Raw genomic sequence first — 19,535 nt, 5'->3', positions numbered from 1 at the left:
GCCCTTTCCTAAGACCATGATCTCTCAATTTGATGCAGGGGAACTTGTTCCTATTGCTGCAGCATAGACTGAGAACTTAGATTATAGTTTTTTTTTTTAACAATTATTTTGTTCCCTATTTTATCTCAGTAGTATTCTAATGGGAAGAAAAAAAGGAAAACTTCACAATGCCATTTTTAGTGAAGTGCGTACTCTGAAGTGATCTGAAGAATTTGTTCACACAGGATTACCTTCACCTGTTCTCTATGGAGACTTTGTTTCTGGGGTCTGTCGATGCATTTGTTCAACTGGTCTTACCTTTTCAGAGACAACGAGCAGATCAATCTTTGTCCCAAAATAGCCAGGCCCACGCTGGTACTAGCAACCTGCAGACAACAGAAAACGTTTGTCGCTAAGGTGAATGAATCTGTTTGGGCCACACGTTGAAGTTTCCAATAGTGGAAGCATCATCAACCAAACTTTCCCTCTTATTCAAAAGAAGCTGGCAAGAAATAGCTCTGAAAATCCTGCCTTCCAGCTAGGGGAACTATAAAGATTTATTATTTGAGGCTCTTCTTTAAGTTATTCTTTTCTTTTCTCCTAACCTCTCTTCTCTGTGTAGGCCTGTGTGGTTTTGCTTAGGTTCATTGTATTCGTTCCCTCCTATCAGACTGCTCTTGGACTTCATCTGATCAAGTGAACTTGAGTTCCACCTTGGTTGCTTTATTTTGAGGAAAGAGGAAATCCAGCTATCCATGTAACCGAGGTAGTGGGAACACAGGATGCAGAGATTGGAGAGAGATTTGGCATTGCATGGGGGAGTGAGTCTGGCCTCCCATCCCTCCACACCCCTCCTCTGAAACTGAGGGAAACTCCGAACAGACCACCTGCTCTTGGTTCCCGAACAAGTCCTCTAGACCTCACCTGTTCTTAGTTGCTTTTAGTTGACTACAGATAATACCTCTGACATGTCGGTCCCAGGGGTGAAGTTTGATGAAGCCTGAGCCAATCACCTTTCCCCACTCCCCAGCGGTAAGTATCCCCAAACCCTATCCTTGGGGAGACGCATTTTCCACTTGCTCTCTGTCTTCACATGTGGCCGCCTCATGAATAAACTCTGTCTTCCCAAACTCATTAACCGTGATTGGCCGACTGTGCACTGGGCAACTCAGTCTCACTGAGGCTGGCTTTGAAATTGGGATCCTCCTGCCTCAGCCTCCCGCACCTCTGGGATTACGGGCGTGCACCACCATGCCCAGCTTATCCTCACTCTTCATCGATACTTCAGCCCTTTCCTCCAACCACTTAGAAGCTGCCGGTCCATGTTCCCTGGCAACAACGGGAACGGCGCCCACAGGCTGCCCTCCTGGCCCCGCAGACTTACAAAGTCCATGGAGACGATGGATTGGAGCGTTGAGTTCTCGGGCTGGGTGAGCATCATGATGGAGGCAGGGATGTCCAGGGTGAAGTTGCCCGGTTGCAAGCTGACCGTGGGAGGCTCCGTGGCCATGATCTGCAGCATGAAGGGCTGGGACAGGATGTAGATCTCTGCAATCTGCCCCGTTCAGGAAAGAAACAGAGACTGAGTGGGTGAAGGGAAACCGTGAACGTGGGGTGGTCTGGGAGGATTGGATTTTACGCCATGTGATTAGAGTAGAAGAAAGTTCTTCTGTAGTAATAAAAATGGCACGCGAAAACCCAACAGGAATGACAGCTGACGTTGATCATCCATCCAGGGTGCCAGCTACCGGGGCAGGGACTTTAGGTATCGTCTCCTCAGATCTTCAAAAAGCTCCCGAGGCGGGTTCAGTCTGTATCTGTACCCCTGATTCATAATGGAGCGTGTGAGTCGTGGGGAGGTTAGGGGATTTCTCAAGGCTCAAGCTAAAGAGTTGCGGAACTGAGATTTGAGCCTAGGTCTGTTGGACTGGAGCTTCTTTCTCTAAAGTGTCATCATCCTTGACGGCAGACCTGAGCCTGTAGGTCCCTCGTGTCCCAAACTCAGTTTGCCATAAAGGTGTGCTGTTAATAGATGCTTCACTAGGGTCACTCGTGTGGGCATCGACCCTTCACTCACGGATTGGATTCTTCACTTAGGCTAATGAATAAAACTATTTCAGGTGTGGTGGAACCATGTGGAAGGAACCGATTATTTTATGCTCATATGTCTTTAATAGTACTTTTTTTGGCGGGGGGAGATACTACCATTTATTGAGCACTGTTTGGTGGCACTGTGTTTGTGGTTTTCTGCAACTTTCTTTTTTTTTTTTTTTAAATTCTTTCTTTATTTATTTACTTATTTTTAGTCACACATGACAGCAGAATGTATTCTGACATATAATACATACATGGAATGTACATACATCAATCATATTGTCAATTCTATTCTGCTGCCCTTTAATAGTACTTTTTTAAAAAAATACTTTATAGTTGTCAATGGACTTCTATTGAATTGATTTCTATGTGGTGGTGAGAATTGAACCCAGTGCCTCACACATGCCAGGCAAGCGCTCTACCACTGAGCCACAACCCAGCCCCTCTTTAATAGTACTTTAACCCATACTTTAATTCTACTTTTCCAGATACTGGTTAGTAAATATAGGTGGATATTTGATTAAAAGAAAAAAAAAAACTCTTAAGAACAGAAAGATGGACCCATGCTGGGATCAAAAGAAAATAAAAGAATCCACAAGCACCCTCCGCCAAAGTGATTACCGTCAAAACAAGCCCACAACCAGGGGCTCTGACCCAGAGCACTCACCTGGGAGAGCACGTTGCCAAGGCCTTGAGAGTTTTGAATGAAATGCTTGGAAATCTGAAACACAAGCACACCACGTCACTGTAAGGCTTTTACCTGATGTGTTTTCAGGGCAAACATCGTGTCCCTTATGATTTTATGAATTATGAAGATAAAACGTTTAGGGTAACCTATTGCTTTAGAGTCCAATCCCTGGGACTCTGAGGCCCAGAGAAGTAAAGTAACTCTACTCAAGGTCAGACAGGGGTGACGGTCCATCTGAATAAGCCGTCTCTGTGTGTATCCTATAGGGGCACCCGTGTGGGGGATATTCTGCAGCAATAAGGCTTGTGTGGCCATCTTCAGAGACGACTGAGAAGGAGTGCTCATGTAATTCACCTTCACAGATAAACAGCCTCCAGTCCAAAGGTAGCAGTGTCTAGCTTTTGGTGCATAAAGCAGCTGTTGCTGCCACACTTACCACCTTGAACATAAGACTTAGAACTGCCTGTACAACCAAGGCACGGAGAGGAGGAGATCTAAGAGGGATGCTCAAGAAAAGGTTTTGATTGGCTGGAGGGAGTGTTCTCACGGAAGGAGGCACACGTGCGTACTGCCAGCAGGGGGGCTTCTGTTGACCCAGCCGGGAGTCATGAGGACCACCAAGAGCTACATGCACCTACTGTGTGCTGGGCATTGGTCTGGGGGCTCCCCATGCACTTAAACCTTTTAGTGCCACCACAGGCCTGCGAGTGTGCGACTCCTTCCCAAGTAAGGACACTCTGGCACAGGGATGTCAAGTAAGTTGAAATGACCAAAGGTTGTAGGCAACACGTGGTGGAAGGCGATCTTAGCATCAGTTAAAATCAGCCTGGAACAGTGGCCAGATATCACGTAAAAACAAACGCGCGGATCTGGAAACCCAACAGCCTCCCAACTGATCACAACCTGCATTCCATGTTCCTTCATTCATGGTCCTGCTAGGAGCGATAGCCCCCAAAGGCCCAGAAGTCAAAAACTAGGACCCGAAAATCCCAGAATGTGATGCTCAGAAAAAGGCTGATCAATGGTGCCAGTGGTCACCATCCGCCAACTCTGCTCACCTCCTTCGTGGAGAGGGTGACGCCGAAGGCCCCAGCTGTGAAATGAGCGAAGGATGCGGACTTAAAGAAATACTCGGAGACTCCGATGTAGATCATGGAGTCCCCGCGATCGGGGAGCTCAAACGGAACTGGAGGGAAGGGGGGGTCCACGAGATTTTCCAGAGGGTAGAATACGCCCTGTGGGGAAGCAAAGGCCAGTTACCAGAGGAAAACTCAACTGTGCGGGACTGAGAAGGTGGACCCTGTCACGTCCGAATACGGAACATTCCAGAAACTCGGCAGGGATGAGAAAAACAGCAAGGCCTGCTGACCCCCGGGCCCGGGACCGTTTCAAAGCTGTGCTGATTCTTGTGAACCTTTGGACGTGTCTGTCCACCTCGGGGGACACAGCACAAGCTCCTGGCTGGTACTTTTCTCAGATAAAGGAAGGAGGGACAGTCAGCTGGTGGGGCCACCTCTGAACAGATCCCAAGGTATGACCTTCAAAATCTGTGACTACCAGACACTTGGGAAATTGTAAAAACACTCAGAAGAGCCCAGGACTCCAAATGGCTTGAAGCATTTTGGGGCATTCCTAATGCTGCTCTCATTAGCCACCAGGTGTCATTGAACAGATCTGAAGGCTCTGAGCGAAAGGCAAGCCAAGATGCACTTTAAAGAACAAGGACATTCACCTTGAGGCAAAACTGAACATAAGCGCGAGGAATGCTTTTCCAGGCTCGGGGACAGCCATTTCCATGGACGTAGGCCTTGACAGAGGCCAGCAGCCCTCAGTTAAACCCACCAGCCCGAGTCATGAATAGAAGTACCAATATGTACGACCTCCTCAGGTGTTAAGTTCTAAGAAGGGCAGGCCACCCTGCTTTCAGGCTCCTAGTCTCCCACCTACTCCCCGAGACAAAGACCTCCTGATGCTTCTCGAAGAGAAGGCAGACATATGTTGTCTGCAGACAATCATTAAACCCATCAAGAAAGGGCTCAAGGGTCTTTTGAAAAGGCCCCAAACATGAAGGAGTAGCTAGAAAGAAAATAAAATTATTTGAAGAGCATGTTTGCATGTTTTCTTCTGCCTAGAATCTTTGTTCCCCGAGTATTAACAGCCAGGTGAGGATTTTGAGAATCCTAAGTTCACCTTCAGGTTCAGGTCAAGGTCATGCTCAGTGATTTCTGGAGGACCGACCAGGGAAAAATCCACCAAAGTGTAGTTGTCGACCTTGGTGATGACTAAGTGAGCAAAAGAGAAAAAGGAAAAGTCAGACTCACTAAAGCATACTACAACACATGAACAGTGTCTAGAAAGACAGAACAGTATTTTAAATTTTCTATTTGAAATAACAGTCCCCCCGCTTTTAAATAAGTAATTCATGTTTACTTTTGAAAACTCAGGGAAAGAAGATAAGTCAAAATAGGAAAGGAAAAAATTTGTCCTAATCATGTTACACTAATAAAAATTAGGTAAAATTTTGGTGCACACCTGTTTAGGCACTTCCCTCGATATCTGTGTGAACATACACACAATGAAACTGTAAAGTTTCATTTTTATTTTTTTGGTACCAGGGATTGAACCCAGGGGCACTGAACCACTGAGACACATTCCCAGCAACCCTCCCTTTTTTGTATTTTATTTAGAGACAGGGTCTTGCTAACTTGCTGAGGCTGGCTTTGAACTCGAGATCCTCCTGCCTCAGCCTCCCAAGCCTCTGGGTTTACAGGTATGTGCCACCATGCCCAGCTTATAGCTTTAAAAAGGAAATTAGCAAGGGGCTGGGGTTGTGGCTCAGTGGTAGAGTGCTCACCTAGTGCATGCGAGGCCCTGGGTTGGATCCTCAGCACCACATAAAAATGAATAAATAAATAAACAAAGGTATTGTGTCCAACTACAATTAAAAAAAAAATAAATAAATAAATAAAAATTTTTTTTAAACAAAGAAATTGGCACAAAGACCCTTACAAATATCAAGCTGTATATATTGGATTGAGAGACTTTCAAGTTCAATGTTAGAGTTCTATGTAGCTAGAACTTCATTTTTAAAAATAGTAAACACGCATTACTATCACAATTAGAAATTTTTTCTGAGAAGTGACATTGTGAGAGAGAAGATAAAATCCATGAAGTTAAAGTAACCCAGGAAATTCTCATGCAAACGCTATTAATTTAATTAAATTTTTTTTGTATTAGCATTTTCAAAACAAAGCAGAAGGCAAAGGAATCAGGGGACAGTGGTGGGTGAAGTTCTTGGGAAGAAAGATTGCAGAGTCTGAGACGAACAGTAGGAGTGGCAAGGCAGCCCTGGCTTAGGGAGAGCCACCTTCCTGACCGCGGTGCTCGGAGGCGTGAAGACTTCCTCTCTGTTCTGGGGGAAGCTACCTGAGCATCCCATCTGCTGGGGGAGATGTGAAGCAAGAAGAGATGAAGCAACTTGCTAAGGGAGGGGCACAACATTATCCAACGTCATTATGATTTTAGAAATGTGTCTGAGTGTCAGATGTCGGGGGATCCCCCACCACTCAGTTGATGAAGCAGGAGAGGAGAATGAGGCTCAGAGGTAGGCACCCATTCAGTGTTTATTAACCTGGTAGGGGCTGGGTGGGCCTGGTACAGGGGACACAAAGAGGAGTCAAAATTCCTGCTCATAGTCTGGGGGAGGAGGCAGACATAAAACTAGGAAGTTATAATGCAGTCTAGTAAGAGAGGATCCAAAACCGAGCTGAGGGTCCTAGTACCCACCTGCTCTGACCTTCTTCCTCATCTGAGTAAATGCTAATTTCATTCTTCCAGTTTTCATTTGCTTAGGCTGAAAGCCCAAAGTGAGCCTCGACCAGAAGTTCTCATGACCCACATTGGGCTGCTGGCAAATACCACCGTCTATTTTCAAGGTATATCCAGGAGCTGAACATGTCTTCCCATCTTTGCCACCCACCCTGGGCCAGCTGCCCTGATACCAGGTAAGGGCTGCACTGTTCTCTCTAATTCCGTCCTTGTCCCCACCCAACCTTCCTGGGTATTGTTAGCACAGTAAGTCACGTCATACGGGCCTTGCTTAGAACCCTCCAGAACCTCATCTCAGACCAAGAGGCAGATTTTGCAGTCCCCAGCCCTGAAAATGGAATCATCCCTTTCCCCATCTCTGACCTCGTCACCTGCTGTTCCCCACACTTCCTCTGTCCCTAGTATGGCCTCCTCACAGTTCCTTCAACATCCTCGGAGGAAGGCCCTGCTTCACAGTCTTTTATTTATTTTTGGGGGGACCTGGGATTAAACCCAGGGGCTCTTAACAACTGAGCCACATCCCCAGCCCTATTTTGTATTTTTTTTTTTTTTTGAGACTGGGTCTCACTGAGTTGCTTAGCACCTTGCTTTTGATGAGGCTGGCTTTGAACTCGTGATCCTCCTGCTTCAGCCTCCTGAGCCACTGGGATTACAGGCTTGCACCACCATGTCTGGCTGCTTCATGGCCTTTGGCCTGAGATTTCCTCTACCTAGAATGTTCTTTGTGCACGCTGTGGTCTGAATGGTCCTCCAAACTTAGGTTGAGATCTAATGGTCAATGTAATGATCTTGGTATGTGGGCCTTTGAGGGTTCCTTAGACCTCGGGGCTGTGCCCTCATGAATGGATTAGTGCCCCTTTCTCAGGAGCGGATTAGTTGCGAATGCTGCTAGATTTCCTCCCTCTGTCTCAGGCACCCTCTCTTGCCCTTCCGCCATGTTGTGACTCCACTTGGAGGCCTCACCCCCAGGTGACTGGACAGACTGGACAGTCTTCACAACTCTGAGATGAATAGACTTCCACGGTTTGTCATCTTACAATCTGTGTAGTTCTGCCACGTCAGCAGAGTCAGGGTGAAGACGATCCAGCTCTGGGGCTTGCTCACTCTCTACTGCCTTCAGGTTCTTCCTGCCATGTCACCTCTCAGCAGTGCTTCCTGGCCACTTGTCTGCCATGGAAACCCTCACCCTGCTCCTCCCTTGCTTTGTTATTCTCCTTACTACTTATCACGGCCATAAACCAGATTTTACTTGCTTATCTTGCTTTCTGTCTGGCTCATCCCTCTAGTCCCGTGAGGGTGGAGATTTCTGTCTCCCAAGTTGACTGCTGCATCCCCAGCACCAAGATCGGTGAGTGCCCAGCCGATTTCAGGTGCTCCTACACCATTCTGTGGGTGAATGCAGGGAACACGAAGGAAGAGATACATATAAAGTGTTGTGCAAACACAGAGGAGGTGTCACTTTGTGGGGTGGGGGTTGTCAAGTAAGATTTCTTGGGAAACACAGGGTCTGAGCTGAATCTTAAAGAGGAGTGAATAGGACAGAGAACAGAGAGAGGAAAGGTTTGTAATCTGCAGGGATCAGCAGGCTGCTGGTGCAGAAATATCTATTAAAGGAAGAAATGAAGGGAGGGGAGAAAGCGCTTCCAGGCAGGGTGGACAGGCATAAGCCCAGGCAGGGAGCGAGAGAGCAGTGGGAACAGTTTGGTTGCAGGTGCAGAGAGAGGAGTAAGACGAAGCAGAGACAGGTAAGCAGAGCAGATCTAGCCAGCCTTCAGTCCAGGTGAAGGTGTGTGGACTCCATGCTGAAGGCAGACACTGACGGGGTTGGAACAGGGGAATAATGTGGTCAAGGTCAGCGTCACTCATTGTGAAGTGGATGGATTTAATGTCAAAGCTGGAATCAGAACTTGTGAGGGCTTAACTCCTAGAACTGCCTCTTATTCCCTGGAGCAACCCCCTTCTGCCTGGGGAAGCTGGTTAGTAGCCCAGGGGGACCTGCTCTCTGCAGAGGGAGCGTCCTGCCACATGAAGTCCTGGGACTTGAATCTGTAGGACCGAAGGAACAGAGGAGTGGGCGCGGGATGCCTTGCCAAGCAAATCTACGGAGCAGCAGCATTTGCAGGTGGGGGGAGAATCACGCAGGAGACCTGGATCTGAGACTCACCCTCCAGTGTGCTGAGGTTGACATTCAGTGCTTCCACCTCATTTGTGATAATGGGACACAGCTGGCCACCAAAGAAATTGGAGGAAAAATTAAAAAGCATGTTATCACGTTGAAAGCAAGCCTTCTGGTTAGGAGACCTTATCCCTTTGGTCACTACGATTTTCCCTTAAGTTAGTTGACCCCCGTGGGCTTTGAGTCCTGTCTATTTGGGCAGCGCGTCATTGAATACTGGCTAAACTCCATAGCAACTGGGACCTCACCCACTTAGCCTGAGGCTTTCCTCCTGTGGCAGGGGAGGGCACGTGCCCCAGTTCACGCTGCTGCTGCTGTCACACCTGGAGAACCTGTCGCTGGAGCAACTGTCTTTCCTCACTACTGAGGTGACGTCTCCTCCCTCCACCTCTATCAGCAGCTCATGCCCTGCCTGGGCAGCTGGAGCCACTCGACTACCCCCTGGGCAAGTTGGAGAGTCCAAGAGATCAGAGACCTATTTAGGGACTGTTGTGAGACTTTTAGGAAGTGGGGCAGGGGCGGCGAGTATCCATATCAGGGAGCCTGGCACCTGGGGTTGAATCCCTTGGGAAACCACTTCTCCTCTCTGACCTCGGTTTACTCATCTGCAACATGGGGGTGATAATTATATCTACCTCATCAAGTTATAGGTAGAAATTCAAGTAATCGACATAAAATCGCCCAGCGTGGAGTAAGCATTCAGCAAATGTTAGCAATTGCGACCTTAATTCCACTTTAGTATTGCTACAGCCTTGAGGGGTAGGCACTCTTCCTCTGTTTGCAGATGGGTGAAGCAAAGAACAGAGGGTGCCACAGCTGGACAGCTGGGGTCTGAACATTCTCTCTCTCTCCTTTTTTCCCCAGTGGCACAGAGAGGATCATAGATGCAAAGATCTATTATCTCCAAGCCACATAGAAATTCCAGGGAAGCTTAGCTGCTGTGACATGATTCATTTATTGGCCTCCCGTTAGAAGCTAAAAGACCACACCCTGTTTTTTAATAGGGGAAAGGTCACCATGGAGGAGACATCCTATTTGCTAGCCATCCCTGCCGGGTCGGGATGGAGAAGACCACGAAACTCCAGAGTCCCCTGACCAGCTCTGCAGCCTCTGGGGGGCAAACTGCTTGGTGTTTTGGAGATTGAGCTTCTTACTGACTTTCATTAAGCACCTAGTGTCTGCTAAGCACAGACCTGAGCACTGGAGAGACGAGGGAGCCAGACCCCATCACCCTCGTCCTTCTGCTTGGGTCCTTATCTCTGTCCCTGTCTCTCTCCAAAATATGAGAAAATGGTTCAGAGAAGGTAAGATGATTGGAAAGAGCACACAGCCAATTCCATCCTTGCCTTCCTCAAACACTGACTTCTGGAGTCAGGATTGTTATAGCTTTAGGAGGCATCCTGACATTCTGCTTTCTTAATTTATTCTTACTGTATATTCTGGAAATAGTTTTTCTTCTCCCCCGTTCCTTACATATCCAAATTCTAGCTAGACACCTGGTTCAGTCCACGTCCTGCATCCTCTAGTTCTTTATTTTTTTTCCATTTCTTAAAACTTCTTAGATTCAACCTAATCATCTGTAATTATGTACTAAATTCAAGTCCTCATACAACTGTTGCTTCACAAGCCTAAGTTTGTTTGTTTTTTTTAAAATAGACAAGTTTATCACTCTCACGTTCCCAATAGATCCTAGTCCAGTGTGGGGCATGCAATAGGTACATAATAAATAAATTTCTATTGGCTGTTTGCCCACTGTAGGGTGAGAAACTGGAGAGGGGAGTAATTTCACTCATCTCCCTAGCACCTACCAGGTGGCTGGTATAGAGTAGGGACTTGAGAAGTTGTTACTGAGTTGCAAAGGATAGTGTGTGTCAAAGGGCCTTGCATACAGTAGGTGCTCAGTGAGGGCTTACTGGTAGACCTGCTGCCAGTGCTGTTTTACGGAAGACTTACCATTCCATTTAAATTCTTTAAAATGGGTTTCTCCATGGGTTCAGCAAAGGAGTTATACAGGACACTGCGGGGGGGGGGGGGAGAAAGAAGAGTTTACGGGGGCCCACGATCTGCCACGTGAACCTCCCACGGGTGCTGAGAACCCAGCCCGGGATTAGCCATGCCCCACCACATGTTCCCACTCACCTGAGTTCCCCAGAAAATGAGACGTGGGCGTGGCTGGCTTGGGCATAGCAGTCTTGGAGCTTCAGAACCGGGTGGCCAAACTCATTTTGGGTCAGGATAATGATACCGGTAAAGTAGATTTCAGAGAGAAACAGATCAGCTCCTCCTGAGTCTTGGCTGCTCCAAGAAAAAAAAAATGTAAGGTCATCCCAGTCTGGGCCAGGCACGGAGACGAATCCTGTTTCTCAGAATGTGTTGCCTACAGGGACGATGTCATTTCTGTACCTTCTAGAAGACTGGAGTTCTTGAGATGGGGAAAACTAGAACACAGTAGGCACTCAATAAGTGGTTGTAGAATGAATGAATGTGGTATTCTGGGGCACCAACCAAGGTGTTTGAATTTGACCTCTACCTTTTCTGTGGCCTTTTGGTTGGAGGAGAGTGGGCTCATCTACCTACCATCCTCCGGCCTCCACGGGAGCTGAGAAGCTCCTTTTCCATGGTTGTCCCTGTAGATGGGGAAGTGCCCTCCAGGACCGGCTTAGGAGCATGCGGCGATTTGCCAGTGGACCTAAAGGGGGCGCACATTTGCCCCTCTGACACTAGGGGCCTCCAGTTCTTGGGAAGTCTTACATGACTTCGATCAGCTGCTCTGCACGCTCTCAATCTCTCTCTCTCTCCCTCTCCCTCTCTCTCTCTCTCTCTCTCTCTCTCTCTCACACACACACACACACACACACTGCAAGCAGGGAATTTGCTGATTTCGGTCTCACTCTGGAGAAAGATTGTTACTACTGAGAGAAGACCAACCTCGCCGAGAAAATCGTGGTGAATTTATACATTTTCCCATTTTTGTTCCATTTTTTGCCCCAGATCACCAGCAGGTGTTCGGTGGAAATACTTACAAAAGTGGAGACTTTACGGCCCAGTTTGTGCTGATGTTGGTCGTGCCGTGGTTGGTCAGTACTTTAATTCCCACCCCAGGCACAAAGGCTAATGAGGTATTTGGGAATGAAAAGGCGTTGATTTTTATGCTGTGAGATAAGGAACAGGAAACCGAGTTAGAGCAAAGAGCGAGTCCGCACGTCTCAGGCCACACTGGACATGCAGTTGTAGAACCGTCCACCCCCCGTCCTGGGTGACTGTCCACCCTCCTGTTTTCGGGGCAGAGTCTGGGCACTGCCTCCTGATTCCCCTCAGCCTTGGCAGGAGGTGTCTGCTCTCTGGTTGAGCAGGGTAGTGGGCAAGTTCAGAATTAAATGCGTAAATCACCAAACAACCTACTTCCTTGAGTTTCTTTAAACACAAAAGCAGGTGCAACATCGTTGTCATTATTTTTCCCTTCAGCAGCTGTAGTGTCACTCAAAGTGGGTGACATCAGTGTGTTCTGGAGGGAACAGCTCCTTGTGGGGGACTATGGTGCACATCACAGGACGTTTGCACAGGAGTGCCGCTCCCTACTCGTCACTGAGACAATCTAAGCCATGGCCTCCTCCCACTCCCAGTTGTCCTGGTGGCCGGTACCTTCCCTAGCTGAGAAACTGATTTGAGAGAGTTGTCTCGCCCTGGGGTGCTCTGGGCTGTTGAGCAGGTGACCACAGGGACCTGTGAGGCCCTGGGTTGCTTGTCATCGAGATGGCCACATGCACAAGGACAATATCGTGAACACCCACTGAGTGAGGACTTCCTGCCGGGAGTGTGCAAGCCTGTGCCGAGCTCCTGGTAAGCCTCCCCGTGATCCTGGGAGGCAGTTGCTGGGTTTTGCCATCTCCCGGTCACAGGCGAAAAGAAACGCAGCTGGAGTCAGACGTAAGAGGTGGAGGTGGACCTGGGACCCTCCGCAGTCTGACTTCACACTGCTCAGAAGCCCCGGCTGGGCCACTGGAGTGTGGTGCAATGAGCTCTCAACTTGGAGCTAGTTTAGTTCTAGCCGTTTGACCTTGGGCCAGGCACTTGACCTCTCTCGCTTATCACTCAAGAGAAGAGCTACTCGCAGGTGGGCTGGGAGGGCGTGCCGTAGGTGAGCTCATCCCAGGTGAGTTTGTCTGCATATGTTGTGCACAGGGAAAGGCCCGGCTATGAGCTGAGATGAGGAAAACTTTAAAACATGAACGTGATGGCGATACGGGATTATTCGCCATGTACCTCTCTGTGCATTTTTTTCCTAGCTACTCTCCACCATCTACCCTGAGTCCCACCTGGAAAGAGAATGGTGGAGATTTGTTTAATATGGGTCTTGGACACAGTTTCACTTGGACACATGAAGGCCCAGCCAGCCCTTCATCTCTGCTGCATAGTATTCCAAGCTGCGGATGGAACATTGAGAATTTCTTCCTTTGTTAGGAATGATGACTTATTATTCTTTCCAGGACGTCTGTATTATAAATAATGCCACAGTGAACATTCTCATACACACTGCCTGTGGCCAGGAACTTCTCCAGGGAGGATGCTGAGGAGTGAAATCATCAAGTCAAAAACACACATGTATCTATAAACCGTAAATCACCTTCTAAAATGGCACCTCCCCATAGAAACAGGAGATCGACATGTCATTAAAAGTTTCTAGAAATCACATTTTAGAAAGAAAACAAAACAGTTGAAATTTATTTCATTATTTTAAAATTGACTCCTGGGGATTTACATATTATGGGGCACGGTGTAGCATTTCAATGTGTGTCTACAATGTGCAATGATCAGATCAGGGTACTAAGCATATCTATCACCTCAGATATTTATGATTCTTTGTGTGGGAGCGTTCGAATCTTCTCTACTGGTATTTTGAAATATCCAATTAACAGTTACCAGACCTAGTCATCCTACCGTGCTACAGAATGTTAGAAGTTATTACTCCTATTTTAACACCCTCCCATGTCTGATAACCACACTATCTCCATCCCCTGGACCCCACCCCAGATTCTCCTCAGGCTTTGGTAACCACTATTCCATTATCTACCTCTGAGAGGTAAACTTTTTAATCACACATAAAAGTGAGAACATTTGATGTTTCACTTAATGCAACATCCTCCAGTTTCTTCTACATTGCCAGTGACAGAATTTCATTGTTTATGGCTGAATAATATTCCATTACATATGTATGAATCATATTTTCTTTATCCAATCATCTGTCAATGGGCACCTATGTTGATTCTGTGTCTTGGCCATTGTGAACAGTATCGAAACACAGATGTTGACTGCAGATTTCTTTTAGACATGCTAATTTCATTTCTTTTGGATATATACCCAGTAATGAGACTGCTTAATATGAGGTAGTTCTATTTCTAGTTTTCTTAGGAGTCTCCGTACTGTTTTCCATAAGGGCTGTAACACCTTACATTCCCAGCAATAGTGTTTGAGTTCCCTTTTCTCTGCATCTTCTCCAACATTTGTTACTTTTGGGCTTTTTTGGAATAATTGTTTTATCTGGGATAGGAGGACATCACATTGTGGATGTGATTTGCTTTTTCCTGATAATTAGTGACATTGGATTTTTTTCCCTCATCTTCACTAAAATTTGATAGTATATGATTCTTTCTGTATTTTTCTGCTATGGCATTATCATCATAATTAAATAATTAGCTTAATTAAGGAAGTTGTGAATATATGTTTAATGTCCATCTCTCCCACTGGACTTTAAGGGCAAGAGATGTGTCTGTATTGTTCACTATATTACTCCCAGTGCCTCAAACAAGCCTGGTATGTAGTAAGTGTTCAGTAAATACCGTTGAATGACTGACTTTCTATTAGACTAGGAACTTTCTCTAGATCACCATTTTTCTTCCCCACAAAGAAACCTCTTAGTTTTATAGAAGGTCATTGTTGACAGCAGGGAAATGATTCCCTCAAAGAGTTGGAATGGAAAGGTGTTTGGACAATCTGTGACTCAGTCACAGAGAACTTCATATAAAAACCTGACCCCACCCCCACACCTTTAAGATTCAGTTCACGATTGGCAAAGGCATCTTCTCCCTGTGCCGCCTTTGGGGATCTTGTCAGCCACTATGAAAGAGGTTGCAGTGTTTTCTGAACATCCATTTCTCCCCTTTCCCCAAACTTCCTTGAATTTGTTGGAGATGACAAAGTTGTCTGGTTGGAAAACTAATTTTCCTCTCTCTCTTGCTGGTATGTTTATTTATTGTTCATAGGCACGATCTTATTAGGGTAGAGTTTCAGAAAGAACTCACTAAAAGAGAGACACTGACTGAACTTTTAAGGGTCCTTTTACCCTTTCTGCTGCCTTCTTCCAGCTGCATAAAACATGGATTTGATGGCTGGAACTGCAGTGGCCATGTTGGGCCATGAAGCAAACTTGAGAATGGAAATCAGAGATAAGGATAGCAGAACAGAAAAAGACATGGAAACTGAATTATGATGAATGTGAATCTTTTTTACACAAAAGACAAAGTGCTCTTGTCCCCTACTTACTTTGAAAAATTGTAGTCTACATAATCAATCTTCAGAAATTCAAGAGACTCAGAACCATTTAAATCTGGGAGCTTCTTTTCCTTTATCATATCCTCAATCATCTCCAGCCCAGCTTGAACAGCTGTGAAGGAAACAAGAAAGTGTTGATGGTAACCCAGGCGACAGTGATGTAATGATGTTAGCCACATAAATGCAATTTATTGAGCAGGACACGCTCTTAGGTGAGAACTCAGTGGCTCTACAAGGCGTGCATTGTTGTTTATGCTTTACAGATGGAAACACCGGTCCTCAGAGCGGCGAAGGAACTGGCCCAGGACCGCGGAGCTAACATCACGAGGAGTTTCCATCTTGTGGCCGGGGCTGACGCGGGATAAAAGCCAGTGAGCTGCGACGGAAGAGCTGAACTATTCTGCAGGGGACATTGCTGTCATCACCTGGCACACCCCACAGAGGGGAACGCTGTTCCCAGGGGACTTGATTCTTGACCAAATCATACAGCTAAGAACCAGGGGATGGGGATCTGTGGGCTGTAGCCAGTTCCAGAAAGTTCCTTCTCATTCTTCTTTCTTTCCGGATTCTTTAAACTCAAGGACTTGGGGCCTGAGGGCCACCGTCCACAGGCAGCTCTAGAATGACCTGCAATCCTAATGAGAGGCGGTGGGCGGGTGGCGTGTGCAAATGTGCCTCAGGTTTTTCCAGAGACAAGGACCCCTGTTTTCACGGGGTCCCCCCCAGGAAGGATCCCGAGGCTCAGGAAAGGTCAACGACCTCTGCTTTAGTTTCACTCTGGGAGTCACCACTGGCTTTTCCCATGGAAGCACCCGGAACGCATTTCTCCAAGCTCATGGGGAAGAGCGCTCTCCCACATTGCAGAGCTCGAGAGAAGCCACCTTCATAGTTAATGAAGAAAGAACTTTCCCACGTTTTTGTTACTGCATCCTAGTCATACACATGGTGGGGTCCACCCAGCCGTGATCGTACGTCCATGGGATGGAAGTTGCTCCCTTTCATTCCCGGGAACTTCCTCTTTCTCTCCTTCTCCTTAGGACGAGTTTCTATCCACATTGTCATTCACATACAAATTGGGCAGGGTGGATCAATCTTAGGTGGCCCTGCAGGCTAGTGACCACTCCTAGTGGCCAAGGAGTCTCTCCCAAATTCCCAAAGCAACCCAGGGACAGGTGTCTCCTTATCCCAAATTCACATGGGAGGCAGCTGAGGCTCAGAGAAGTTCACGAACTTGCTGGTGGGTCCACAGCCCGCCAAGGAACGGTTCCGCTAGGACTTAGAGGAATCAGGAACAGAGAACCCAGGGCAGGTTTAAGATGGGGCAGAGCAGAGCTGCAATGGCTTGGATCCAGATGTCCCCCAAAGCTGCTGTGTTGAAGTCTTGGTCCCCACTTGACTCAGGGGCACTCGACCACTGAGACACACCCCCAGCCCTATTTTGGATTTTATTTAGAGACAGGGTCTCATCGAGTTGCTTAGTGCCTCCCCATTGCTGAGGCTGGCTCTAAACTTGTGGTCCTCCTGTCTCAGCCTCCCAAGCTGCTGGGATTACAGGCCTGTGCCACTGCGCCCGGCTTGTTCTTTCTTTCTTTTTTGATATTTTTAGTTGTAGATGGACATAATACCTTTATTTTGTTTATTTAGTTTTTTTTTATGTGGTGCTGGGAATCGAACCCAGTGCCTCATGCGTGCTAGGCAAACGCTCTACCACTGAGCCCCGACCCCAGCCCTACACACATGTTCTTAGTATATACTTCTGTACACATCATCATTCACACAAAATTGTGCAAGACGGATCAACTTTAGATTCCCTGTGTCCTGTGAGCTACTGGGGAAAAGACAAAGAGTTTCTCCCCAATTGACTCTTCCTTTCTTCCTTCTTACCCCTTCTTTCTTTCTTTCTTTCTTTCTTTCTTTCTTTCTTTCTTTCTTTCTTTCTTTCTTTCTTTCTTTCTTTCTTTCTTTCTTCATTTATTTCTTTTGCATTATCACTGGAGAGGAATTTCTTGGTTAGACGTAGGTATTTTCAGATTAGACTAGTAGTTGTTGGATTAACTACTTCAGTTAAAGAGTACCAGGAAGCTGGGCAAGGTGGCACATGCCTATATCCCACCAACTTGGGAGGCTGAAGCAGGAGGATTGCCAATTCAAGGCCAGCCTCATCAACTTAGAGAGGCCTTAAGCAACTTAAAGAGATCCCTGTCTCTAAATTAATTAATTTATATAGATAGATAGATAGATGGGGATGTGGCTCAGTGGTTAATCTCTCCCCCTCCGCCCCCTGCAGCACCCCTCTTCAATCCCTGGCGTGTGCCCATACACACACACACACACACACACACACACACACACACACACACACAAAGAGTACCAGGAGAGCTCTTTCAAACTATATCCAGCTAATCTCAGGAAACATTTTCCACAGGAAAAATATAGGTCCATATACTTTGATTTTGCAGTCCCCTTCCTTGGTACAATCTGCTCCCACCTCAGTTTAGCCCAAAGAAAACCACATTCTAACATTTCTCTTCTCCCTATTAGGTACAAACAACCTCTAAACCAGGGCCTTTTAACCTTTCAGAGTCCCCGACTCCTTTGCATTTCAAATAAATACAGCAGAGTCTCTATCAAGAAGCACAGAATCATCGCCCACACTACATTTTGCACTTGATTGGAGAAGACTCCAAGTCCCCCTTTGAAGCCAGACATTTTCTAAAGCTCCACGGAGTGGCTTTTACTCTCACATTTCCTTCCTCTCTCCTATAGAGCGCTTACTCAGCACCCCGAGGTATCCCTGCGTGGGAAGGCGAGGTGAGAGCCTGTGTGTGGGTGTGCCTTCCGGCGGGGGACGGGATCACCCCAAAGGGGGGCCTGTTTTAGTCCCCAGACAGTCCAAGCTATGAGCTGCTGGGCGTGGGTCCTAGACTCCCTGGGGCAGGGCTAAGGCCGGCTGCTGAAAGGGTCAACTCACCATAGTCCAGTGCCCGCTGAGTGACCCTCGCCTTGATTCCGGGGTACATGGTCTGAGAGGAGGAGATGTAGAGACTCCACAGGAGGAAGCATCCCCAGAGGACCGGCACTGCCTTCGTTCGCATCTGCAATGAACCGACATTTATGGCTCCTTTAATATCCTGGACTCGCTCCCGGGTCAGTCCCACCCAGCATCCCTAGCCCTCCTCATTTTCATGACTTATTTCCAGAACTTCATTCATCCGTCCATGTGTCCATCAGCCCGTTCATGCTTCCATTTGTTGAGCACATCAGAATGTGTTGTAGATGTCGAGGTGACCAACATGTGGCTCCTGACCTCTGTTTCCCGCAGACTAGGGAGTGAGACATGCATGTGAACACACACACACACACACACACGAACACACACACAATTATAATATGATACAACACAATAGCCTTATAGTAAACTCAATGATTGGGATGTGCCCCGGAATGGACACTGGGTGGGGTGGGGGAAGGGATTCTTGGAATTTTAGAACAAACAAGTTGGTAGACTAAAAAGATAGTCTTCATGCTGTGAGGCAATCCCTCATGTGCTTAGAGACCCTTGCCAAGTCCTCTTTGCCTGCAAGACTGGGCTTCAGCTCTTAGCTTGGTGATCAAGACTCTTCACAGGTGACTAGGTAGGCATTGTGCCTCCTCTTCCAAGTGGTGGCGTTCCAAGGAGGCCACTCTGGGCTATTTGCTCTTCCTTGACTTGCTAAGTTCTCTCATGACACCGTGTTCAACTCTCCCAACAGCAACACACACGCATGTCTACAGCTTGCACCCCACCACCTGAATCAGGCACCCACATTCTGCCTGGCGAAGGCATCCTCCAGGCTCAGCTCCAACGTCCTGTCTGTGAGAACGCCCCTCACCGTGTCACGTCCTCTGGGCTCAGCACACTCTCCTCTGTGCCTCGGCCACATTTGCATGATGTGGAAACCCACATTGGACACATGATGCTGTCTGACTCCAGGGGGCACCCCCACGCCCTGGTTCCAACCAATATCACTTCGCGTGGGTGTTCGCCACGGCCTCCTTGCTGGTCACCCGGCTCCAGCCTTTGTCCCTTTCTGGGTTTTCGCCACACCACAGCCAGCGCAGGCTTTGATAATAAAAGTCAGGTCGCGTCCCACCTCTGCCCCACTGGGAAAGCCCTTTGGTGCCTCCCTTCTTACTCTGTAAAAACCAGAACACTTCCCCCTGCCCCTCCCTTGATTCATT

At 47.4% G+C, this 19,535-nt stretch overlaps 1 protein-coding gene across 1 annotated transcript in view; it reads right to left on the bottom strand.

Moving 5' to 3' along the window:
* The window catches only part of Bpifc (BPI fold containing family C), a 33,075-nt gene extending 14,666 nt beyond the window's left edge, over positions 1–18,409 (bottom strand). Inside the window, exons 1-11 of the mRNA XM_005322319.3 lie at positions 18,286–18,409; positions 15,306–15,426; positions 11,789–11,917; positions 10,905–11,060; positions 10,719–10,782; positions 8,754–8,814; positions 4,952–5,043; positions 3,820–3,996; positions 2,741–2,794; positions 1,364–1,534; positions 298–365 (exon numbers count right to left, since the gene is read on the bottom strand). Of these exons, the coding sequence (XP_005322376.2) occupies positions 298–365; positions 1,364–1,534; positions 2,741–2,794; positions 3,820–3,996; positions 4,952–5,043; positions 8,754–8,814; positions 10,719–10,782; positions 10,905–11,060; positions 11,789–11,917; positions 15,306–15,426; positions 18,286–18,409 (1,217 nt within the window). The remainder of the gene's footprint in view (positions 1–297; positions 366–1,363; positions 1,535–2,740; positions 2,795–3,819; positions 3,997–4,951; positions 5,044–8,753; positions 8,815–10,718; positions 10,783–10,904; positions 11,061–11,788; positions 11,918–15,305; positions 15,427–18,285) is intronic.
* Positions 18,410–19,535: the final 1,126 nt, after the last annotated feature.

Source organism: Ictidomys tridecemlineatus, chromosome 6, assembly GCF_052094955.1.
Source record: "Ictidomys tridecemlineatus isolate mIctTri1 chromosome 6, mIctTri1.hap1, whole genome shotgun sequence".
NCBI classification, from domain to species: Eukaryota; Metazoa; Chordata; class Mammalia; order Rodentia; family Sciuridae; genus Ictidomys; species Ictidomys tridecemlineatus.
The sequence above is the reverse complement of the archived record's forward strand: the minus strand, read 5'-3'. Positions and strand labels throughout refer to the sequence as shown.